Genomic DNA, 26,085 nt, shown 5'->3' on the forward strand with positions numbered 1-26,085 from the left:
AAGCGCAAAATAAAATTAAACCAAAAATTGCATTCTTTTCATTTGCACTCCCATGCATTTGTACTAGTGCAAATAAAATTGCACTGCAACCAAACACAGACTTAGGGATAACAAAAACAATTGACTAAGGGTTCCCTGTTTTCTCATCACGATTCAATCCCTTGCATCCATGATCCCTACTTTGATAAGAACAAAACTTAAGTAATTGACTCATTGAGATTTAAGAACAAACATTAACTTGTTCCTTCTATTGAACAAGACCTAGTGGTACATGTAGTATTTCTGAATTCTGAGGCAATAGGGAAGAAACTAAAGTTTCTTTCCTTACATTACTAGGGAGAATAAATACATTACATATTCCTTTCAGCACTAAATAAAAAGCACTTCTGATGCAACATTAACAATATCTCTCATGTTGCAGAGCTCCAAATATTTATTCTATGTAAGCTTTCTGAGACAGATACTTGGCAAGTATTACCAATTTAACGAGTTCTTAGATTGTTGAAGCTTTCTGTTGTATGAGCTTTCCATATCCTCCTGCAAACTCAAATACGATTCTCATCAGAATAAATTGCTTTCATCTCTAATTATGAAACATCCACAAGCCATTACATCAAAAGTAAACAGAGAATAAAAGAAGACAAGACCTTGCAAGATTTCAGCAGGGGTTGCAAGAAAGATGATCTGAAAAATCTGACCGACTTGCCAAGTGAGGTCCTATCAAGTTCTGCAATCAAGTGGAAGATCAAAATGTCATGATTGCACATAGAAATATTATGCACCGTCACTCACAAGGTTCCCTTGTGAATTTTGCAGTATAATTCTGAATACGAAAGAATTGAACCCACCTAAATGATTTATTGGGAAAAATCCAACCTAACAAGATGATGCTATTCACCAAAACAATTGTTCATAGATTATTAGTCTCCCCCCGTCCCCATCATCCAATTAGAGACTTAGGGTCATCCTGATCCTGATGAGGTTAATGATATTTTAAATAGGAGATCCTGATTGAATGATAATTTTGTACCCTTTGCATATAACCCACACTTTGGAAGACAGTCCTTAAGATATAAAATTTACATTGCATTAGTCTAAGCATGAATCCTTCCAGTCGGATATACAGATGTGTGATAAGAGGATGTCAGAAAAAAAAAAAAAAAAGTAAAATCTGAAATAAGCTTCTTTCAGGTCATGCCATTTGACCCTTTTATCTCTTCCTATTTGATTGTAGGGGCACTAATCGGGCACTCCTTTTAAATTGTATAAACTATAAATGTTTCCCTTTAAATTTGGAGAGTTTAAATTGCTTCTAAAATGCTCATAGAAACATTTACAAATCAAATGGTTAAAACTAATCTGATAATGCTGAGCTTCGGTAACAGAAGCTATAACTAATCAAAACCAAAAAAAGCAAAAATGAGAAAACAGCAAACTATACAAGTTTAATTTGGATGTACCATTGTCAATTTCGGCTCCCTGACCTCCACTGTTTAGTTCATCCAAAAGCTGCAGAATTGACAAGATCAAAGGTTACAATATGCATTTAACACAAATTTGAAGCACACATTTAGCAGAGATTATATATATTCATGCACAGAGACAAACACGGGAATGTGCTTGTTAACCGAGTCATTTTCCTAAATATCCAGGATCCTTCCGTGTGACAAATTAATCTAGAGACCCAAAGGACTTCTTTTCCTCTCCCACCCTATACATGAAACAAAAACCAAACTGAAAGACCTTACAATGTGTTCAAAAAAAGCCTTCTTGAGGAAATAATTTGTATTAAAAAACTAAAACTTTGAATAATCTTATTAGTTCGTAAAACTACTAATTCACAATCGAGTGTAGGACAGATTTGAAAAGGAGTAGACATATGGCCAATCCTGAGGATCCCCTATAAGGTGCATGATTTGGATCAACAACAATGTTCACCCATATGACCAAATAGAGCTTTTTTTTTGGTATTCGGTGCTATGCACCATTAACTTCCCCCTGACCCCTTTTTTCCCAAAGTACTGGTTGTGGGATTTGATTCCGCACCAACGCTGGAACAAACCAGCTAAGACACCACCGAGCCAGCCCAGAATAGGGCATGTCTCATAGAGAAGCTCCTTCCTTGACCTGATCAGTAAACTTTAAACTGTACAATGTACATATAGGATTTGGAATTACTTGTCTCATACTAAAAATTATCGGGGCAAAGCAAATGCCCATGGATTTCCACTAATTTGTGTGATCTGCTAGAATTGTAGAGTGAAAAAGACTAGATTGATTAAATGATCCCAACCACCAAGCTCATGACAGTCATATGGAATCAGATTTTGGAAAGAGATTTTCCTAGGGTCCATCCATCTACCGTGAAAATTGAACAGACAGAAAGTGACATTCTAGACATTAAAGAAAAGTTTTCATTCAATTTTGTGGATCTTCACACTGATAAGCAGACAACCTTGGAAATGAGAATTTTAATCATGCTTACCGAAGAAAGGGTTGGTACACCTGTAGGATCAAATTCTTCACAGTGTTCAGGATCAATAGGAACACAAACACGACCTGCAAAAAAATATTGAAGTTATTTGAAAAAGCATTCAAGGACTCTTGGGCTAAACATGTAATTTTAAAAGTTGAAACATTTCGCAAATCCACTTTAATGAAAATTCAAAGCTATGTTTAGATTACAGATGAATTGCAAATTAAGTGCAATGGAGGATTGCAAATAGAGGGATCAAGTTCCATGAGACTTTACCATTGCATAAAACAATTAACCATTTAAAGGCATTGTATGGCCAACTGAGTCAAAATACAAAATCTTGTTTGAGGCTTCTTTCTGATTCTTTGCATGATCAGGACATCAGGTGGCTCACCCAATTTGAAAGAGATGATATCATTGCTTTTTTTCTTTTACAAGGAATGAACAAACAGTATCATGTAGATCAAGCTGATGGATTGACCTAGTCGAGACATGAACCAACCTGTTTTCGGGTGGATGCAGAATGGAGCCTTAAGCAAATGATTCATGTGCTTTGAAACCTGAAATGGAGAAAGATACGCTTCATTAAACAGGTACATTTTGTTCCATTTTCAGTGGATGATGCAGATTCATCCACTAGGAGAGTGGTGTGTGAAAGATAATAGGAGCCATCTTGTCATGACCATATAAAACTCAACTTTGATGGTAGCAATCTTGGAAATCTAGGTCCTTCTGGAGTAGGCAGTGTTCAGGGAAGCAAAATGGTTCAATTTTAGCTCTATTCTCAGGTCCTATTGAAGAGGGGACTCACTAAAAGAAGAATTGTTTTCTTTATTCATAAAAAAGAGCAGAATTGCTTTCTTTTTACAAGGTTTGAGATTTGCAAGACTGAAGAGCTTCAGCAACATTGTGGTTGAAGGGGATTAAAGTGGAGGTAAGCTGGCTGGGGAACAACAACCAACCAATCTGGAAGTTTAGGCAGATTATAAAGGAGATCAAATTGCTAGCAAGGGAGGTACTGGTCACTCCTCAGTGGGTGCAACGGATAAGCAAATGGCATGGCTTCTGGGCTCATATGTAACATGTTACATAAATGGGATAGGCAGATAATCTGGCCTATAATTTGAGGTCATTGCCCTATTCTCTTAAGCACTAGTAATAAAGTTTTAGTTACCAATAAAAAAAGATACCAAAAAGGACCACTTCTCAAACCTCCATATCAAGCCTGGGGTATGTATAAGAGAAAACTATTTCTTCCACACATCTACGTAGTCCCTGTGCCTGAAACAGCATTTATGGATTAAGTCAGTTCATATTTAAAAGATCTAATTCAAGTATACCAAATCCAAGTTGAACTCCAAGTAAACAATGATATAACGATCAAATTAGATAACCCTAAAAGATTCATAATACAGATACATCTATGAATACACATGACTTGATTTACTAGTTAGCATGTGAGGTTGAGGGGCAAGGTGCTCCAAAGGCTAATTTCTAGGAAATGCAATGCTTCTAAAAAAAAGATGGGGGAAGGAGAAGTTTTTTACAACAAAAAAAAAGAGAAAAAAAAAAAGAGGACTGAAGCCACATAACATTTCAAACACCCAGCAGAGTTCCGCAAGTGACACCCTCAATATATAATTGAATCTAGATGGCAAAAGCCATCCTGAGGCATCTTATTGCCAGAATATTTGGTGATATAAAATATAATTTATATTGGATACAATATAGACCTATCTATTTAGAAGACATAAGTTCATTGATCCTATCTATATGGCATCTTGTTCTTACATTTTATATCGACAAATAAAAACAAGAAATCGATCCTATGAAATCATCAAATATATGGCATCTTGTTCTCAAATGTAGGCATTTCTATTGAGTTTATGCAATACCCAAGGTAAAACCCAGTTTTTTTCTCAAAATGTGTGTATATATATATTGTGGACACCTTGAGCTTCCAATAAATGCTTTTGGCACAAATCAAGCATAAAGTGAGCGTGTGAGATCCAATAAATGGTATTACACGCATTATCCCATCCAAGTACCTTTCCCCGCTTCCCCCATCCTCCCCTTCGTCTTCTCACCGGAAAAGCCCTAGAACCATGGACTCTTCCTCTCTTGGCTCAACCCTTTTTTGTGTCTGTTTCTTTCTCCATCTCTTCCACTCTTCACTTGGCACCACCCCTCTCCAAGTGATTGGAAACCCTAAGGCCATGTTTGGTTCAACTCTTATCCTTGCTCATTCTTTCCAATAATAAAATTCTAGAATGGGCAAAAATGGGTGGAAATGGGCAGTTTTTGTGGTAAGAAAGAGAATAAATTTTGAACCCATTTGGTTACAAATTCCATTTTCATTCACTTTTTTCATTAACCAAAATAAAAATATAGGTATACATACAATACACGTCAGCAAATATATAGTGGAAACATGCAAAGACCCATACCAACAAAACACAAATCAACCATGTGGGCCCTGTATCAAAAACGCAAAATACAAAAAAGAAGGAAAGACAAGAAACTAGAAAAGCATCTGTCCTGCATTTGGCTCTATCTCATTGGCATCTATTATTCTATGTAGATATTTGAATCTACCCATTTCATTCATTTATTACTCTATATGGATATTCTCATACATGTTGCTATAAGAACCCTGCTTTTTCTTAGGAGTTCTAACTTAGGTTTCTTTTCCAAAGAAAGTGTCACCATGTTCCTTCATTTCTATGCCCAAGAGCTGAGGATTGGATAATAAGTTTTCTCCTATTTTTCTTACTTCCATCTGTTGAAAGTATTCAAAAAATTAATTTCCACGTTCATTGTATTCTAACAGGTTCATGTACTCTTTTCTTGGACTTATCATCCTCCTACTGTGAAGCATGTGCAGGATAAAGTGCTATTTTTCTTCATATTTTAATTCCAATTACAATTTCTTCTGTGGATTGAAATTGTGCATGCTTCTGGCAATCACCTTGATAGTTTCATTTGGCTTTCTTTTTTTCTTTTTGTATTTTCTGTTTAACAATATAAAGAAGCTATAGATATGGAAGGATGAGGAAACACAAGAATTACAATTAACTTCCCAACTCTTAAGTATTGTCATTCTAATTTTGCTAAATTTTGTTTTTTCTTTTTTATTTTAAATTTACTCTTTACTTGAGGTCCTTAGTTGTTTACTATTTTTACAGTGTGCTTTCCTATGCTTGGTTCTTTTTTTGTTCCTTATGTAACTTAAAAAATAATGGTGATTTAAGCCATTGCAAGGTTAATGATTTTGCTAAGGGTAATCTAATTTCTATAATCATCTAATACAGTTTTACATTACATGCCATAAGAAATACACTTGAATAAATAAGCGAGAGAGAGGGAGGAGAGCCAGAGGGGGGAGAGAAAGGATAGAAGGAAGGTGGGAGTAAGAGAAGAAGGGGGAGGAAAAGAGGAAGGGAGGGGGAAAGAGAGAGAGATGGGGGGGAGGAGGAGGTGAAGAAGGAGGCAGGGAGGGACAGAGAGATTAAGGGGAGGAGGAAGGGTGGGAGAGAGGAGGGTCTCTATTTTTTTATAATTTTCTTTTATTTTCCCTCTTTGATTTGAAGTCCCTATTTTTTTTTTGCTTTTAAGTTATTCAATTTCTTCTTAGTTTGGGGAGATGATTAGTTTATCAACAGCCAGGTAATTCTTTCCTCTATTTATGTAGGTGTTCTTCTAAACTCTATTATAACTCCCAAATATAACAACTCAAGGTACTTCAACTTTTAATCTTTCCACTGTTGTTGAATTTTTTCCATTCATGATATTTTTGCAACTATTTAATCTTTATTTATTCTAACTCATAGACAGTTAATGTTTACATATCACCTCTTCAATTGATTTTGCAAATTCAGCATAGTAAGGCAGTTTAAACAAATATTTTAAAAAACACCATCAACCTACTTTAATTCAAGTTCATTTAACAATCAATGTTTACTCTACACATCAGTTCTTCAATCAATTTTGCAAATTCAGCATACTAAGGAACTTATTAGCAAATACTTTTACTAATTGTTCCTACACAGATCCACCCTTGTGGTCATATATGTGCTTGATTCTGTATTTCTTTTTATTGACACACATGCATTGGTGCTCTTGGTCTTTTTCTAGACATGATACTAATGGATTTCTTTGCTTTGGCTACTTACTGTTACATCCAGCTGGCCTAACTTGATATTATTAAAGCATTTCACTACATCCTTGATAATGTCACAAACCAATTGCCCCTTGCACTAGGTTTGATGGTTCAGACTCCAACCTTTTTCCTCAACCCAGATTGTGATTTCTCAATCAAACAACCAAGTATAGAAGATTTTGACTTCAAACGTCTACATATTACCATATAATAATGTCAACATTTCCCTTCCCTTGTTAGGTAGATGGGATTATGCAGGATAGCAAGCAGATCAACTAATAGGACAGAAAGATAAATATAATGTGTTGTACCAGCAGCTTCATACTTTATGTTTTCCGGATTGCAATAGATGTTTAAGTTGCTCCCATCGAATAACATTAATGTCTTCTTTAGCAATGGAAGACCTTCGGCTTTCCATCCACTTGCCCCGAAGCTCAGAAGCAATAGCTGCAATTATTGTAGTTTTGTTACTTTAATTTAATGGAAGAAAATAGAAAATAAGATACTATTATGGATGAAGAAATAGATATGGTGCTTAAAGTAAAATAGCTTATTATCATACATTCATCAGGAATCGTTTCTAGGATCTTCTCAAACCTCTCTGCAGTTGCAAACAACTTTTGACCAGAAAGTATTTTCTCTTCAAAGAATGCCCTTAGGACTTCTGTATATGACCTTCTGCAGAAAGAAGATTGTTAAGGAAAAGACAAGGCTAGTTAAGATAACTAATTATAACAAATCAATACTTACGCAAGAAAAGGATGAAGAACAGGACCCATTAGAGATACTTTCTTCTGGCTATTGTCATTGCCCTACAACATAGAATAGCCCCAACAATTTTCATGAGACCACATACAAGGTACATGTCACCTCTAACCACTGATGCAATAATAGTATACCAACCTTGTATACTCGGAAATAGTCAGCAATTGCTGCCCTCTGTTCATTGGTCAACCTGGAGATTGCATGTAGGTACACATAAACCATTAAACTTTCTATAGGAGAAAATACAAAAGATGAAATCTAAATTTTCACATTTTAGCACCCATTACCTTCTTGCTCTCCCATCGCAAACCCAACAGTGAACACCACGCCGGCCACTATATACCCAAAGAATGTGATTGAAACCAAAGTCATCTGCATTGGAGATAATAACAAAATAAAGAGTTTGTTTAATTTTGATTGAATGTGAAAGCACATAATATTAGTCAAGCCCAGAACACCAATTTTATATTGAATAAAGAAAATTGCACACAATAGACGTATGCCACTTAAACCCAGTCAATGTTTGCTGATATATATACATATATATATGTAACTTTAGGTGGGCCAAATTAAAACTGAACCCGACCTGATATATATACATATATATATATGGTTAGTTTTGGTTGGTTGAAAACTTCGTTAGGGTTAAGTTGCAAAGTGGCAACCCTATATAGAGTCAGTTGGATTAAAGATGGATGCCTTAGTCAACCCAACCCAAACTCAAACCCGATTACATTTGTATATGTTATGCATGTATGTAATTATGAATCAGGGTTAAGAACCATGGGTTGAAAAATCACGTTGGCCTAGGGTTAGGTTAGGTAGGTTGGGCTAGGTTTGACCACAACCCAAATCAACTCAACACCCAAGTTGCACCCCTAATTATGCAGTTACATATTATTGGATATCCCAATCTCAAACTTCATTGTACTTAGTTGTAATAAATCATGTACCACGTCATTTCATCTTACTTTCAGGTGAAATAGTAATGTTGCAAAACTTGACTGTGAGGAAGTCCTTTTTTCAGAATCCATGCTTTTCTACGGAATGTATGTAGGTCTCAGGCTTGGAATTCAAGCCACCCTACCCAATTCCCTTTTCCCCTCCCTCCAGAAATGGTATCCTCCTTTAGTTACTCACTGTTAGAAGTTATGAAACATTTGATATTATTTTTTTTTCTAGATCAGCAACACAAGATTTTGTTAATTAGAAAAATCAGGTTACAATTTAGAAAGCTAACCCAATCCAAATTTACATTTGAGCCCAAAACAGATGTGTTCTTTGTACCCCTTGCTTAGCTAAGCTATCTGCCAAACTGTTGGCAGTTCTCCTTACCCATCCCACTCGGATTGGCATGTCCTTTGATAGCCATTTATTTCTCCTGAGTTCATTCCTCAAATGCCATGTCACTCCCTCCCCCTTTTGCAGCAATTTTACCACAGTTTTCAAATCTTGCTCAATCCATTTATTGGGGGTGACCATGCTTCAACAGATTTCTGCCTAGTAGATGAAGATGTAGCAATAACACCCCAAGCCCTGAAAAAACCTTCAACCTTAAAGTCTGAAAACAGCTTCATGCATTTTGCATTTTGCCCAGTGTCCCACACTCAAAGTTATTGTTTCTACTTCTACCAAGGCTTTCTTGCTTCTTTCCCTTTCTTCAAATATTCTTGCATTTTTTTCCTCCCAAACTGTCCAAAGTAGTTCTGCTCTAGTACATCTCTACAAAATCCTACCCCTCCTTTTAGTGCAGCTAATGTCATTAGGGCTAAACAAACCATCCAACATGTCAGGAGAAGACCACCTACAACCAAAGAGAGAAGCAAACCAATTCCAAATAAAGTAGCAAAAGGGCAAGAGAGTAGAAGATGAAGTGCAACCTCACCATTCAACTTACATAGGACACACCAATTAGGGGACAAACACCAATTTGGTCTTGTTCTTTGGAGTAGATCACAGGTATTAATACAACCATGAAACACTTTCAACAGAAAGCATTGATTTTAGGGAGAATGGGAGAGTACCATATTTCCTTGACTGGGAAAGGAGAGGAAGAGGTGGATAGCTACCAAGGAATGTAAGGACTTACAAGAAAATAACCCATCAGAATTAGGGCCCCAAACCCTAGAATCCAATTCACCTTTTCCCAAGAAAACTAAATTCAGCAAGCCTAACAACTCAGACACAATAGGAAGTTTAAATTCTCTAAGGTTCCTATTAAAGCTAATTAAAGTTCATCCCTAAAGGATGATGGTGCTGACTTAGAAATTCAGAAATAGGCCTACCCTTGAACCTAGAAAGATCAAAAAGAGAAGGGAATCTCTCACCCAGAGGAGTATCCCCAATTCACACATACTTCCAAAATCTGATTTTCTGACCAGAAGCCAAGTCATACCTGATGTGATGTAGAAAGGTAGGAACAATTTCATGAATGGCCTTTCAGGGGCAGCCAAGGTAGCTACGGAGACATCCAACATCCCATCCATTGCTTGACATGCCAATGAATACTTGCAACAACCTTGTGCCATAATTTCTCGTTTTCATTAGGAAACCTCCATAGCCATTTGCTAAGCAAAGCCCGATACAACTTAACATTACCAATTCCCAATCCCCCCCACCCCCCCTCTGCTTTCAACTTCACCACCTTTTTCCCATCTAACCAAATGATCCTTCTTTTTTTTCCCCAGCTCCCAAAGAAAATCCCTCATGATTTTTTCAATTTTCCTCACTATCGCTTGTGACATCCTAAACATTGACATGCAGTACACTGGAAGATTTGCTAGGGTAGACTTAATAAGAGATAATCCCACCCTCAAGATGTAGTTCCTTTTCCACCCAGCTAAGCACTTCCCAACCCTTTCCACCAATGGACACCAAAAACTAGCTAACCCGGGGTCATCACTTAGGGATAAACCTAATATTTCATAGGCCACTCTCCTTTCTCACAACTAGGAAATCTACCATAAACCTTAAGTCATCCTCTTCAGTGTTGGTGTTCCAACCTCTAAGCTCTCCAACCAAAATTAATCCTCAATTTAGACAGCCTCTCAAAGATTTTCACCACCAACTTCAAGTTTTCCACCCCTTCACTACAGTCTCCATCACAAAAGATTAGAATGTCATTTGCAAACTGCAAGTAAGTGATCAAAATATTGTCTCTCCCTATTGACCAACCTCTAAACAGCTACAAGCTTGAAATCAATTTACTTAGCACATCAACAACCAAAGTGAATAGAAAGGGAAGAGAGGGGGTCACCCTGTCTAAGCCCATGAAAGCCTTCAAAGAAATCATGCAATGTCCCATTAACAATGGCTGAGTAATGACTAGAATGTAAGCAACCCCTAATCCATTAAGAAGTTCCAACCCACCAAATCATAGGCTTTCTCCAAGTCCAATTTGATAGCTACTCCCTTCCTCTTTAATCTCTTTTGAGACTCCACACATTCATTACCAATTAGAATTAGACCAATAATCTACCTATCCTATACAAAGGCCCCTTGAGATTGCAAAATAAGTGGGGGGATTACTTTCTTAATCCTTGTTGGAATAATGTTAAAATAACTTAGTTGCAGATGTTAGGGCCTGTTTGGCTAATTAAAGTGTTTTTTATTTCGTTTTTTATTTATGTTATGTCTATTATTGTACTCGGGGGCACAAGGGTCTTTTCCCTTGTTATTTCTGTCGCCCTATATATAGTAAAATAAACACTGGCGCTGCCAGTACTGTTACATTGCAAACCTTCTCTCTTCTCTCCTCTCTTCTCTTCTCTTCTTCTTCTCTTCTCTTCTCTCCTCTTCCACTTATCTCTAGCCAGCTACACTGCCAAGATGGTATCAGAGTGGGAATGTTGATTAAAAGAGAGCAGATCGATCAACCCTACTGTCAAGAGAAAATCGATCAACCCAAAGAACAGATCGAACAGACTAGTAGAAAAGAAATCTGATTCTGGACTACAGAATAGCTACAACTGGTACAATTCTCCCTATTTTTTCTCTTCTTTACTCTCCTTGGTCATGTGTCGAGTGAAAACCCTATGAATCTGGGGCGGCTGAATGCTATCAAACCTATGTAACCCTAGTTTTCTTGGATCGTGTGATCCTATTCATGGGTTAAGACAACTGTAGGTCAATGCTGACCTGTCTTCTCAATGGTTTGAGTTGACTATAAGTAAGAAGGATCTCCTGCTGATTAGTGGTTGTTAGACATTCTGGAATTCTGGTAGGTGGGGACTGATAAAACTATACAGGTCTGAAATCTGCCGAATATTACCTCAGTTTTTGTCCGGAATTTAGTACTGTTTGTGCTCAATCTGGTTGGTAAACCCGAGTGTGTGGGTGTGAACCAAGTGGAGCATTGTTTTGTGGAGTAAGGAGGGGTCCTAAGTCCGGTGTGTGGGACTGATTAACTGCTTGACCATGTCGACTGAGAATTCTGCTACTTCAGTGATCTCAGGGAGCCACAATGGAGTGAGTGGGGGAATGGATATGAGCTTTCCCATGGCTGTCATTCCTTTTGATGGTCTGAATTACCTCGAGTGGCCTAGGGGGATAAAACTCTACATCACTGCTAGGGGGCGAATAGGATACATCAATGGGAGAGTAAAGGAACCGAAGTATGGAAGTGTTGAGCATGATAGGTGGAACCAAGAGAACAGTATGGTGATGTCTTGGCTCTTGGTTTCAATGCTGCCACAAGTAAGGAAGACTTTTATGTGGGCTGAAACTGCTTGTGAGATATGGGAACAAGCAAAGTCCACTTATTCAGAACAGAGACACTATGCCAAGATATATCAACTACAAGCCGAATCTTCTACTTGCAAGCAGGGGGAGAGGAGTCTCTCGATGTACTATTCTGATTTGACATCAATATGGAAAGAACTTGATCACTGTCAGAATGTGAATTGGAAGTGTGATGAAGATGCAAAGGCCTATAAGTCACTTGTATCACAGCAACGCGTGTTTGCTTGCCTCCTAGGGCTGAATTCGTCATATGAGTCCATCAAGGTACAAATCTTGGGTAGTAAAGACTTGCCATCAGTCCAGGAGGTGTATGCCTTGGTGCAGTTAGAAGAAAGCAGAAGAAGTGTGATGAATGGTGTAGAAGGGGAGTCAATTGCCCTAGCGGTCCGGGGAAATTCAGATACAAATGTCGGAGGTGGCTTTAAAAGGGGTGACACTCAAAAAAAATCAGAAGATAAAAGCAAGTTTTGGTGCACTCACTGCTAGAAGACACGACACACTAAAGATACATGTTGGGATCTCCATGGAAAACCTAAATGAGCACAGGATTTGGGTAAGAAGTCAGCACCGAATCAGAGCAAGAAACCAGGCCAACATAATCAAAAAAGGTATAACTCAACTAATATGGCATCGACAGAGACTAGTCCTTCCGTAACTCAGGAGAGACATCTCGGTTCTAACCCTAAGGAAGATATTATCAACTCCTTCCGTGAACATTTGGAATTGTATGGTAGGACTCTCCGCCAGGTGGATTCTGGGCCTACTCCTTCTACCTCATTTGTGCCTACATCAGGTAATGCCACAGCCTTCCATGTGTCATCTCATACTACTGATTCACCTGGGATTATTGACTCCGGAGCCTCAAATCACATGACCGGTAAGTCAAATTTGTTCCAGACATATAACCTTCTCTCTGGGAGAGATAAGGTAAGACTGGCTGATGGTTCTTTTTCTACCATAGCTGGCCGAGGCACCATATTTCTCCCACTTGGCCTTACTCTTCCTAATGTCCTGCATGTTCCGAAATTACCTATTAATTTGTTGTACATTAGTAGTATTACTCACTTGAACTGCTCAGCCACCTTTTTTCCGTCTTCATGTGTGTTTTAGGATTTGACCTCGGGGAAGACGATTGGTAGAGGAAGCATGGCGGATGGTCTCTACGTGTTGGAGAATAATGCTGGTCTAGTGGCGACTGAGTCCACAAGTTCGTCGAGTGAGAGTCAGGCCTATTTATGGCATAGTCATTTAGGTCATCTTTCTTTTGAGTCGTTAAAAGTTATGTTCTCAAAGTTGTTTGAGTCCTTGTTAGCGAGTCAGTTACAGTGTCAAACTTGTCAGTTGAGTAAGCATTGTAGAAGTTCTTTACCTTTAAGAAATAAAAGATCTGAATTTCCATTTTATATTGTTTATTTTGATGTTTGGGGCCCTGTTACTCTACCTACTACGGCTGGCTATAAGTATTTTGTTACTTTGATTGATGATTATTCTCGACACACTTGGGTTTACCCTATGCGATCTCGAGATAAAGTGCCACAAATTGTGAAAGATTTTCAACGCATGGTGTTCACTCAGTTCCAAACGGAAATTCATATTTTCCAGTCGGACAATGCAAAGGAACATTTCCAGTGATCTCACGAAGTTCTTTGCTTCGAGTGGGTCACTTCAGCGAAGCTCTTGTGCCAGGACACCCCAACAAAATGGTGTGGTTGAACGAAAAAACCGTCACCTTCTCGAAGTTGCTCGTGGCTTGCTGATTCATATGAATGTGCCTAAACAGTTCTGGATGGATGCAGTATTGTGTGCGACATATATCATCAATCGCATGCCCTCTCGGCTACTAGAGTATAAGGCCCCACATCAGCTCTTGTTCCCTACAGCCCCGCTGTCCACCATTCCGATGCGTGTTTTTGGGTGTCATTGTTTTGTCCACAACCTGTCACCTACTCATGGTAAACTTGACCCTCGGGCTATTCCTTGTGTTTTTCTTGGTTACCCTTCATCTCAAAAGGGGTATCGTTGCTATGATCCCATTGCCCGCAAGTACTATGTTTCCATTGATGTCTCATTCTTTGAGAGTCAACCGTTCTTCTCAGTTTCTCCTCAGGGGGAGAGTAGGGTTGAGGAGAAACAGGCGACGACTCATATTCAACTACCTCCTTTACCCGATCCACCTCCGTTCCGGGTTTTTCATCGTCACCATAAGAGCCAACAGAGCGTGGAGCCGGACACTATGCAACCAACATCATCAGATTCACCCGAGGTAGATCCGTCTCATCAGCCAGGTACACTTGCTCCCATTGCTCCTTTAAATGATGATTCACCTGTCCTCAATGATCTTAATATTCCTATTGCTAAGAGAAAGGGCGTTAGATCTTGTACCACTAATCATCCTATCTCTAACTTTGTGTCCTATGAGCATGTTTCACCTTCGTACCGTGCCTTTCTCTCTTCTGTGGATAGTGCCCCCATCCCTAAGACCGTGGCAGAAGCTTTGTCAAAACCTGAATGGACAGATGCAATGCAGGAAGAAATTGATGCCTTACACAAAAATGGTACGTGGGAGTTGGTAGATCTTCCTGAGGGGAAGGAACCAGTGGGGTGCAAGTGGGTGTTCACAATGAAACACAAAGCTTATGGAACTGTTGAAAGGTACAAGCCTAGACTGGTAGCAAGAGGCTTCACACAGGTATATGGAGTGGACTATGCAGAGACTTTTGCTCCAATAGCGAAGATGAACTCCATCTGGATTCTCCTTTCCTTGGCAGCAAATCTTGACTAGGATCTTCACCAATTGGACATCAAGAATGCCTTCTTGAATGGTGACTTGGAAGAGGAGGTGTACATGACCCAACCCCCAGGGTTTTGTGCCAAAGGCAGTGAACAAAAGGTGTGCAGGTTAAAAAAGTCCCTATATGGGTTGAAACAATCACCTCGGGCTTGGTTTAGTAAGTTCCATTTAGCAGTCCAACAGATGGGATTCAAACAATGCCAGTCAGATCATACCCTGTTTGTAAAAAGAGGTGAAGGTAAAATTGCAGCTCTTATTGTGTATGTGGATGACATAGTGATCACAAGAGATTGGGAGGTTGAAATCCAAAGACTAAAAAAATTCTTAGCCACTAAATTTGAGGTGAAGCATCTACGCCCCTTACGATACTTTCTTGGAATTGAAGTTGCCCGCTCTCACAAGTGCATCTTTATTTCCCAACGGAAGTATGTACTAGATCCACTAGAAGATACAGGCAGGTTGGGGGTAAAACCATCTGATTCACCTATTGAACCTAATCACCATCTGGGAGACAATCAATGAGAGTTTTTGAAAGATGTAAAGATGTTCTAGAGACTCGTGGGGAGACTTCTATATTTGTCTATGACCATGCCTGATATTGCCTATGCAGTGGGTGTCCTTAGTCAATTCATGCACAGCCCGAGAACAACTCACTTTGAGGCTGCAGAGAGGATCTTGAGATATCTCAAGAAGTTTCCTGGAGTTGGTTTGTTGATCCAGAAACACAATCACTTAAAAGTGGAAGTATATACTGATGCAGATTGGGCAGGAGCAGTCAATGACCGAAAGTCTACTAGTGGTTATTGTGCCTTTGTAGGAGGAAACCTTGTCACATGGAGAAGCAAAAAACAAAGTGTGGTGGCTAGATCCAGTGCCGAAGCAGAGCATAGAATGATGGCTCATGGGGTTGCGGAAATCATGTGGATAAGAAATCTGTTAGGTGAACTGGGTTTCGCAGTAAGCAATCCTACGTCACTCTACTGTGACAATAAAGCTGCCATCAATATTGTTGCTAATCCAGTTCTGCATGATAGGACAAAACACATTGAAGTGGACAAACATTTTATCAGAGAGAAACTTGAAAATGGAGAAGTGTGCACACCATATGTCAGCTCGGAAGAGCAACTTGCAGATATCTTCACCAAAGGTCTTCATCATGTGCGGCACAAAGATTTGTGTGACAAGTTGGGCATGATTGACATCTATGCTCCAACTTGAGGGGGAGTGTTGGAATAATGTTAAAATAACTTAGGGGCACAAGTTGCAAATGTTAGGGCCTGTTTGGCTAATTAAAGTGTTTTTTATTTCGTTTTTTATTTCTATTATGTCTATTATTGTACTCAGGGGCACAAGGGTCTTTTCCCTTGTTATTTCTATCGCCCTATATATAGTAAAATAAACACTGGCGCCGCCAGTACTGTTACATTGCAAACCTTCTCTCTTCTCTTCTCTTCTTCTTCTCTTCTCTTCTTCTCTTCTCTTCTCTCCTCTTCCACTTATCTCTGGCCGGCTACACTGCCAAGAATCCTCAAAGACAGCACTTTTGCTATTACCTTAAATACTAGTGACTAGGCTAATAGGTCTAAAATCCCCTGGCCAGTTAGCATTGCTCTTCTTAGGGACTAGTGCTAAAAAGGTGGAATTCATCCCCGAACTGATAACCCCTCTTCTATAGAATTCACTAAGCACTCTTAGTAGATCACCTTTGATTATGTTCCAGCAGTCTAGATAAAAGACCATTACGAAACCATCAAGCCCCGGAGCTTTTGATTATTCATAGAAAAAACCGGCTCCTTGACCTCATCTTCCTTAAATCTTCTTTCCAAGAATTGCAGTTGAGCCTCCCCCAATGTCTCCCAATCAATGCCTTCAACCAACCACCTTTCATTTAAAGGTTTTCTTTAAATAAACCTGAAATGCTCAAAAAAAGCCTTAGCAATCTCACTCTGGTTTGTAATCACATTTTCTCCCACCATTAAAGAATTAACCAAGCTCTTTCTTCTCCTTCCATTTGCAATGGCATGAAAAAGTCTTGTATTACCATCACCTTCTTTGATCCACCTCTCTCTCTCGATTTTTGCTTCCAACTCATTTCCTCTCTCAAAAAGGTCTCCCCTAGCTCCTTCTTCAAAGACCATCTCAAATCCATGTCACCCTCACCTAAAGAGCCCACTACTTTGTTATCAATTACCTCAATTTGGGATATCAAATCAGCTTTTTTCTCCTCTAGTCTTCCAAAATTATCCCTATTCCACTCTCTAAATTCCTTTTCACCGATTGAAGTTTCTTTAGGAATTTTTGGCCTTCCCATATTGGTGATTGATCCAAGCTATTCCACCAAATCTTGACCGTCTCTTCAAAATCCGAGTGAGTGAGCCACATATTTTCAAATCTGAAAGGAATTAAGCCACCATTATTTGATTCTCTGAAACAAACAAATGGGCGAATGGTTTAAGGTGATTCTAGGTGGAGTTCTCCAAACTAGACTTCGCCAATGCTCTTCCCAGTCTAGTGAAACTAAAAACCTGTCAAGCTTGGAAAGAATGGGGTTTGCTTCGAGGTTTAACTAGGTATAGCAAGATTACCCCAGTTGAAGGCCTCTCAACTCAAAGGCCACAATAAATGAATTAAACCTCCTTATGCTTGATGCAATCCTTTGTCTACCCCCATTTGACTCACTCACAAATCTAACAACATTGAAGTCTCCCCTAAACACTAAGGCCCTTCCCAGAGACTCCTAATGTCCCCAAACTCCTCCCACGTCTTATTCCTTTCTCTATAAGAGTTTGGCCCATACACATTCATGAGAACCCATTCAAAGCCATCCTGTAGGTTCTTTAATTTAATAAACACTGAGAACTTGCACGCTAATCTTCCAAACACTGAATTGCCTCTTCTTTCTTAATTGTTATTATGCCCCCCCCCCCCACTAATTCCTCTCTCCCCAAATACTTCTTATCCATTTCCTATCAACTTCTTGAATTTTGGATTCTTGGATCATAACAAAATCCGATCACTCCTTCCTCAAGATCTCTTAAACTACTATTCTTTTTGCGGCACTCCCTAACCCCCTTATATTCCAACTAATAATCTTCATGATCACAACAAAGACTAAACCCAATCCCCCACATTCTATAGGCCCCCCTTCCTTCTTCCTCCTCTAGCATTTAACTACTTATCCCCTTCCACATCATTAATAATTTTCTCAACTTCGTTTAGCTTCTTTCTCCTATTACCTACCTTTTCTTTGATCACTTTGCTTTGAAGTTTCCCTTCCTTAACTTTGTCCATCTTCAAGCCCATTTTGTCAGCCAAGTCCATCACTGAGTCCCTTACACCCCATGCTTCTCCACTACTTTTACTCCTTTTTGACCAATTATTTCCTTCTTTCTCCTTAACTAGTTCCTTCCCCAACGCATCCCCGCTTGATCTCTCTCCTAGGACTGATTCCCTTTTGCGATCCCTTTTTTCCCATCCATACCCAACCCCATACTAGGAAGGACAACTTCTTTGGTTTCCCGCAACCTTTCACCCTAGCCTCAAAAGCAACCAACCCTCCTTTCTTGTCTCCAACGATTTCTTTTCCATAAACTCCTTCTGTTAGACCCCTACCCATCTCCTTTTTTATAAGCACTTCCAAAGGCACATCAAAGCCATGGATGGGAGATGAAAGTTTTGTAGAACCAGTAAAACAAGGATTAGGATCAAAAACAAAACCAACAGTGTTAGAGAGGTTACCAGAGTTTGACCGAGGGGAAGACACAACAGGAGTTGTAGTAACAATTCCTTCAAAACCCTATATCCACCTCTAACAGCTTGGGAAGGCTTCAAATTTGAATTTTTTTTTTTTGTAGAACTTCAAATTTGTATCAGACTTCACCAATTCTGGTTTTGTACCCTCAACCAGAATCTCCTCTACAATTTCCCGGTTCCCCCATCAAATCAACAACTGATCATTCTATCCTTGTAACTCGCATGGACTGGTGTCCTTATCCCTTTGGAGTCTCTATTCCCCTCTAACTTTTAGAATGGTCCTTTAGGCCGCTCTCTGAGATTAACTACACTTCCCAACCTTTGTCTTTGGTGGAGTGGGATTGGCCCTCACTTTGTAAGCCCATTTTGATGTCATCAGCCTTTCCTCCCTCAAAGAGAGAAACAACGTGAAAGCCATCATCACTCTCCAAGCAAACTTGAACCGTGCCTTCTCGTCCAAGTCTTCACAATCAACCCATTGTTCATCATCCCTCCATTCTGCCTTAGCCCTATCGTAGCAATGATTAGGCCTATCTCACTTCTCCCATTGCAACCAGGAAAAACCACCCCTATTCGACTATCAGAGGTCAATGGTAATGATGATATATCATCTTTACCATCCCCCATCGCCTCACAATAGCTCCTACACGTGCCTCTTAAGTCATCACGTGGTGGGTTCTTTGAAGTTGAGTCAAATTGATGATTCAAGACGGTTCAACCAATGTCACATCCTTCTTTGTTCCTTTTTTTTACCCAGGTAGGAGAAACCATCCCTTGACTCGACCAACCTATTAAAATTAAAATATTTTGAAAATCCCAATTTTAAAGGCAAAATGGAGCCAAACGAGATATTGTTCAATGGTCCACCTTCCAAAAATAGGGCCAACATTGGGCTTGAAGTTTTCTACTTCCATTAGGCCACTCGACTTGGCATCCATCTGGACACATCACCATCATCCTCTTCCTCTCTACTTTTCTCCCACAACAACAATTCAACTTCCAGTGCTAAGTTTAACTAGACTCTCCGCTATCACCCTTCAGAAAAGAGCTCAATTGATCTTGGAATCTGATCTGGTTTGGAGTAGTTCACTTTGATTTTGGCTGCTTGAAGAGACAAAGTATTCACCACTACCCGGGATCCCACGTAGAGTACCGCCACTTGGGAGAAGACCTCCTACTTCCACAGGTTGAACGGATGCCCTACCAGCTCGATTTGCAGAACCTCTTCCTTTAAATTTGTTAATTACCATTAATGGGAAATCTGTTTACAGCAATGTAATTTATCTGTTTGATCTTTCAATTTTATTTTTCCTTATGAAATACGATCCATGCACTTACGTTCAGTTTCAGTTAGTGTATATAAAACTGTGAGAAATTTTCACATATGTGGGTTTTTTCACTCTCAATTTGACCAAACCTGGCCCAAGTTGCACCTCTTCAAGGCTCTTAATGCACAGGGGGAAGACCTCAAAATTACGAATGGATGTGGCCTAGATAGAAATATGATGATAGCAAATTGTGTCAATATGTGGAATAATAAATCACCTAAAGGACCTAATGAATGAGGTTCCATCACATCACCCAAAGTTCTTTACATGTAGCAATAATCATTTTTTTATACGTAACTAAAAAATCTCTCATTATTCCAATCATTATCTTCATTACCTCAGCTGGTTTATTTAAAAGACTTTCAGAGCAGGAAATGAATGTCATTACCTACCTCTAAGTGCAATATCAATCACTTTAATAGCAGCAGTCATCAACGGCCAGCAGTCTAAGCAAACATCAGCTCCTGAGCAACAATATCGAACATCATCATAGTCCGTCATATCCTGCAGAAGGACATGCATTTGGACATGTTAAGCAGAAAGTGCAATCAGGATTGGAATTTTAAGCATGTTGTAATTGTTCAGTTGGGGTAAAAGTTGATTAGCTTACAATATCAAAAACAAGCTCCCTCTCCACTGGAGTAAAAACATTATCACCAGATTGTGCATAGGCATGCCTCTTAGCAGGCTGTAGATCATACAATACAAGAAATGAGCTATGGTACTAGTATTATAAAATACATCCTCACATATTCTAATAGAAACAGAAGTCCATGTGCTGAGATGGATGAGTGATAAAACTAGAAAGGATAGACTCAGAAATGAAGTCATTTGAAAGAACATAGGAGTAGTTCCAATAGGTGATCAAATGAGAGAAAGTAGACTAAGGTGGTCTGGTCACATGCATAGAAGACCACCAACAGCACCCGTAAGAAGTTTTTTTTTGAAGATAAATAAAAAAGAAAATTTTATAACTACAAAAAAAGAAACAAAAGATCTAAATGACAAGGTGTCACCACTTCAGTACAGTTTTACAAGAATAACAAAACAACATTTTCAAACAAATTACATCAAAGAATTCACAGTTCTCCAGAAATTTGAACCGAAGTCTTCTCCACTAAATTCAAATTCCGGAAAAAACAGCACCGAATCCATTAAGGGACTAGAAGGGCTAAGGATAGAAAAAAGGACTTGATTTGAAGTAGTTAAAAATGATTTAAGTGCTCATAACTTATTAATGGCTATGGCATTAAACAGAACAGAATGGTGAAACAGGATCCATGTTGCCAAACCCATGATGGTGATGATATTCTAAAAAAAACAGACTTGTCTCAATCAAGAATTTGTGGCTGGGAGAATCAAGCCCAGTCATCAGTTCAAAGCTTCCTTAAAACAGCAGAAAAAAGAGTACGCAAATCATACATCTACACTGTACACTGGCCCGATATCAATTTTAACAGGGCATTTCTCTTTGATGGAATTTTCCAATTCAGTTGCATTATTGAAAGACTGGAACCGCAGATATATATCATTATCCAGAGTGAACGAAAACTCCCTTCGGCCAAAGTAGGAGTGGTCACAAGCTGGATGCTTTCCATCTGAAGCAGAAAAAGACATAGTCAAACAAGAACAGAAACACAGTATAAAAGAAACCACAGAAGAAATCAATGACATGAGCACACTAATCAAGAGAAGTTAACTACCATTTCCATATGACATCCATTTGAACATCTCAGCATGTGGAAACAGCTTTCCTGTCACAAATAGCACATTCTACTAAGTAGACAAAATAAGCAACCAAGTGCATGGACAAAGAAAACAAGGACAAGAGTAGCACTAGGTGGCAGTGATAAACCATTACCATAATAAGCTTTAAGATAATTGGCATTAAATTCTTCATATCCAGCATTTGCTTGTCTAGGCTCATGTCCATCAATTTGCAAATTATCTCTTCCATTTTCTCCTTTGGCCATTTCCAAACTCAGCACTACCCAGTCAGTGAATTTAAATTCAGATTCAAGATAATATCATGCAAGCGAAACAGTAAACAACATTCTGAAAACAAACTAGATATAAGCCCCAAAATATTTCACTGAACAAAGAAGAAATTTCACTCCCTTCAAAATTCCAGTGGCATTGATTCTTCTAATCTTAGCCCCAAAAAATTGAAAAAAAAAAAAAAAAAAGAAAGAAAACAAAAAAGATTTCAACTCCAAATTTTCTTTCTAAATCTTGTAGGCTAGGCTTTCTTGTAGCAGAGACAATGAAGTGCAAAGACAATTCAATCAATTCCAGGCATTATTTATGATGGACAATGTCAAGAGGTAAATTATTAATATATTTTCATTCCAAGTGCTACAAAACAACAGTCAGAAAAAGAAAGGAAAAGATAAAAAGATTTGATAATATTAAAAACCCCAAAGCAAGCAGATGGCTCTCATGAGGTGAGATTCATAAATTGAGAAATCCTAGAAATAGCAAAAACCAGTAGAGAATGTCCAATTGTGAAGTCGGATTCTATGAACCACATGTACAAGCAAAACTACAAAAGTAAATGAAGAAAAATACCAAACAATTGCAGAAGTTTTGCAAAAAAATAATTGCAGAAATTGTAGAAAATACAGAAAAAAATGCATGAAAATGTAGAAATTACAGAAATTTTGTAGCAAATGCAATAAAATTCAGATATTACAATTGCAAAAAATGCAGAAATATTGCAGAAAATGCACGAAAATACCAGAAAAATCAAGAAAATGCAGAAATTACAGAAACTTTGCAGAAAATACAAGAAAATACCAGGATATTGCAGAAAATGCATGAAAACACCAAAAAATGCAAAAAAAAATGCAGAGATTTTGCAAAAAAGGCAGAAATATTCCAGAAAATGAAGAAGAAACAGAAACATTGCAGAAAACAAAGCAAAAGGCAGAAATTTGCAGAAAATGCATGAAATTACCATAAATTTTGCAAAAATAATGCTGAAAATGCAGAAATTTCGGATAAGAGGCAGAAAATGGCAGAAATTTGCAGAGAGTGCATGAAAATACCAGAAAATTGCAAAAATGCATAAATTTTGCAAGAAAATGCTGGAAATGCGTGAAAATGCAGAAATTGCAGCAATTTTGCAGAAACTTAAGAAAAAAAGCAGAAAATTACAGAAATTTTTGCAGAAATTACAAAAAAATTACATAAGAGTACAGAAATTTGCAGAAAATGCATGAAAATACCAGAAAATTGCAAAAAAAAATGGAGACTATGACTAATTGGAGACTGGACTAACAATCAAAAAAAGATAAAAAAGAATTGGAGGCTGGATTAATTGTTCAAACAGATCCTTATCCTGTTGTATTAAAAGTATCATATTTGAGTGATATGTACCTTAGCACTTATAAACAATTTATGGTTGCATTAATGTCAAACGAATATTGCTATACTTAGTGGAGAATGATGCTACTTTGCCTGGAGTATCTTTATTTACGAGAATTTCTTTTGTTGGAAATTATATGTGTACTGACTAGAGTTCTTGTTTCTGTGGTAATTTGAAGTCAAGAATCCTTAACTGGTGCGCCCTTTTCTTGTTGGACTGTTGACAGTTTTGCTTCTATAGATACTTCTTTGAACAATTTGTTTCTTTGTGTTAACTTCCGTCTTACATCTATCAAGTGAACTTCGTTGGAAGTTCCCAAGTTATTGACATTTTTTCTTTGTTACAGGCTACTTCTAGTATATCCTTTATCCTTTTGTGCAAGACGGTTGGACTTGATTTTGTTATGATTTGAGAGCTTCCTGAATAGAACCAATGAGCAACATGTTCTTTAGATAGTGCATGTTGAAAAGTATTAACATTTATCTTAATTGTCCATCTTAATAAGTAGATTTAATTATTTTTGCCCTTATACTCTCCACCAGCTATTACTATGATTCTCAAGACACCATTGCAGCAAGGGAGAGTTATCCATATGTGTCTAAATGTGTATTATTTGATTGATCACATTTTGAATACTCTAATGGCTTGTTGGACTTTAGTTCCTGGGGCTTAATGGTAACTTTTTCTCCACCATGTAACTATGTCTTTATTCTGCAATATGTTTCATGGTAGGTGGGCATATATGTTACACAGCTTATTCAGCTAGAAAATTTGGTCTTTGTGGGCTAGGAGAGGCATTGCAGACAACATTAATGCATCACTTATATTCCCTCAAAATACTGAAACTCCGGGCTTTTTGGAAGGTCTGAAATCTTGCTTTGAACCCAGTGTCCTAGTGTTCTTAAAGAAACTAAAAATCCTTCTCTTCTTAAAGATCTTTTTGGGTTCAATGCATATCTTGAATGCAAGAGTTCACATTTGTGAAAAACTATTTAGATATATATTGTGTGAAAGTTACAACACTTGTCTAGTAGATGAAGAATGAACTCTTAATTAAAATGCCAAAAAAAACTAATAAACTCAAAACTAAGACCTACATTTCAGCTTTTCAGGATCATACCATAGATTCTCTAAGCTTTGAAAACCGGCCTTGTGTATGTAGCATTTAATATTGGGTCAAATTGGGTTCATCCCTACATAACCTACCTTGTTTTGTACATTATATAATATAAAATATTACATATATCATAGAATAACATATATACATGTATACATTTTTACTTTATGTATAAAATACATATATTTAAATATATGTGGGCCAGGCTTGAAGTATTAGGCCCAAGGCCCGTCTCTGACATTTGTGGGACAAGCCTGAACAGAACTCTTGACAGTGTGGTCGACCAGAAATAAGAGGAAGAGAAGAGAAGAGAAGAGAAGAAGAAGAAGAGAGAAGGGAGAAGAGAAGAGAAGGGATTGGCAATGTAATAGTGTTGGCGGCGCCAGCTTTTATTATAATATATATATAAGGCAACAGAAATAACAAAGGAAAAGACCCTTGTGCCCCTGCTACCAATGAGTACAATAACAAACGCAACAGAAGTAAAAAAAAATAGAAATAAAAAATGCTTTAACTAGTCAAACAGACCCTAACACCAATAACTAAATTATTTCAACACTCCCCCTCAAGTTGAGATGTCAATCATGCCCAACTTGTCACACAAATCTTTGTGCCGCACATGATGAAGACCTTTGGTGAAGATATCTACAAGTTGTTCTTCTGAGCTGACATATGGAGTACACACTTCTCCATTTACAAGTTTCTCTCTAATAAAATGTTTGTCCATTTCAATGTGTTTCGTCCTATCATGCATGATTGGATTAACAGCAATATTGATGGTAGCTTTATTGTCACAGTAGAGTGACATAGGATCGCTCACTGCAAAACCCAGTTCACCTAACAGATTTCTTATCCACATGATTTCAACAACCCCATGAGACATCACTCTATACTCTGCTTCAGCACTAGATCTAGCCACCACACTTTGTTTTTTACTTCTCCATGTGACTAGGTTTCCTCCTACAAAGGCACAATACCCACTGATAGACTTTCGGTCATTGACTGCTCCTGCCCAATCTGCATCAGTATATACTTCCACCCTTAAGTGACCATGTTTCTGGAACAACAAACCAGCTCCGGGAAACTTCTTGATGTATCTTGGGATCCTCTCTGCAGCTTCAAAGTGAGTTGTCCTAGGATTGTGCATGAACTGACTAAGGACACCCACTGCATAAGCAATATTAAGCCTAGTCATAGACATACAAAAGTCCCCCAACGAATCTCTGGAATTTCTTCACATCTTTCAAAAACTCTCCCTAACTGTCTCCCAGATGATGATTAGATTCAATTGGTTTTACCCCCAACTTGCCTGTATCTTCTAGTAGATCTAATACATATTTATGTTGAAAAATAAAGATGCCATTGTGAGAGCGAGCAACTTCAATTCCAAGGAAATAATGTAAGGGGCCTAGATCTTTCACCTCAAATTGAATGGCTAAGAATTTTTTTTAGTCTCCGTATTTCAACCTCCCAATCTCCTGTGATCACTATGTCATCCACATACACAATAAGAACTACAATTTTCCCTTTACCTCTTTTCACAAATAGAGTGTGATCTGGCTGGCATTGTTTGAACCCCATCTGTTGAA

The 26,085-nt window shown here is 38.2% G+C and overlaps 1 protein-coding gene across 4 annotated transcripts in view; it reads right to left on the reverse strand.

The window, feature by feature from the left end:
• Nucleotides 1-219: 219 nt before the first annotated feature.
• Nucleotides 220-26,085, reverse strand: part of POLA3 (DNA primase POLA3) — a 31,516-nt gene continuing 5,650 nt past the window's right edge. For all 4 annotated transcript variants that reach the window (XM_088972937.1, XM_088972936.1, XM_088972938.1 and 1 more), the window contains exons 2-17: nucleotides 21,874-21,999; nucleotides 21,716-21,766; nucleotides 21,435-21,610; nucleotides 20,623-20,700; nucleotides 20,405-20,516; nucleotides 7,688-7,772; nucleotides 7,539-7,590; nucleotides 7,386-7,447; nucleotides 7,198-7,313; nucleotides 6,961-7,082; nucleotides 3,689-3,757; nucleotides 2,979-3,036; nucleotides 2,486-2,559; nucleotides 1,461-1,509; nucleotides 648-727; nucleotides 220-537 (exon numbers count right to left, since the gene is read on the reverse strand). In XM_088972937.1, coding sequence (XP_088829063.1) covers nucleotides 475-537; nucleotides 648-727; nucleotides 1,461-1,509; nucleotides 2,486-2,559; nucleotides 2,979-3,036; nucleotides 3,689-3,757; nucleotides 6,961-7,082; nucleotides 7,198-7,313; nucleotides 7,386-7,447; nucleotides 7,539-7,590; nucleotides 7,688-7,772; nucleotides 20,405-20,516; nucleotides 20,623-20,700; nucleotides 21,435-21,610; nucleotides 21,716-21,766; nucleotides 21,874-21,985 — 1,359 coding nt within the window. In that variant the 5' untranslated portion in view covers nucleotides 21,986-21,999 and the 3' untranslated portion in view covers nucleotides 220-474. The remainder of the gene's footprint in view (nucleotides 538-647; nucleotides 728-1,460; nucleotides 1,510-2,485; nucleotides 2,560-2,978; nucleotides 3,037-3,688; nucleotides 3,758-6,960; nucleotides 7,083-7,197; nucleotides 7,314-7,385; nucleotides 7,448-7,538; nucleotides 7,591-7,687; nucleotides 7,773-20,404; nucleotides 20,517-20,622; nucleotides 20,701-21,434; nucleotides 21,611-21,715; nucleotides 21,767-21,873; nucleotides 22,000-26,085) is intronic.

This window comes from Nelumbo lutea, chromosome 2 (assembly GCF_056320005.1).
Source record: "Nelumbo lutea isolate HS-2025 chromosome 2, American lotus-T2T, whole genome shotgun sequence".
NCBI lineage: Eukaryota > Viridiplantae > Streptophyta > Magnoliopsida > Proteales > Nelumbonaceae > Nelumbo > Nelumbo lutea.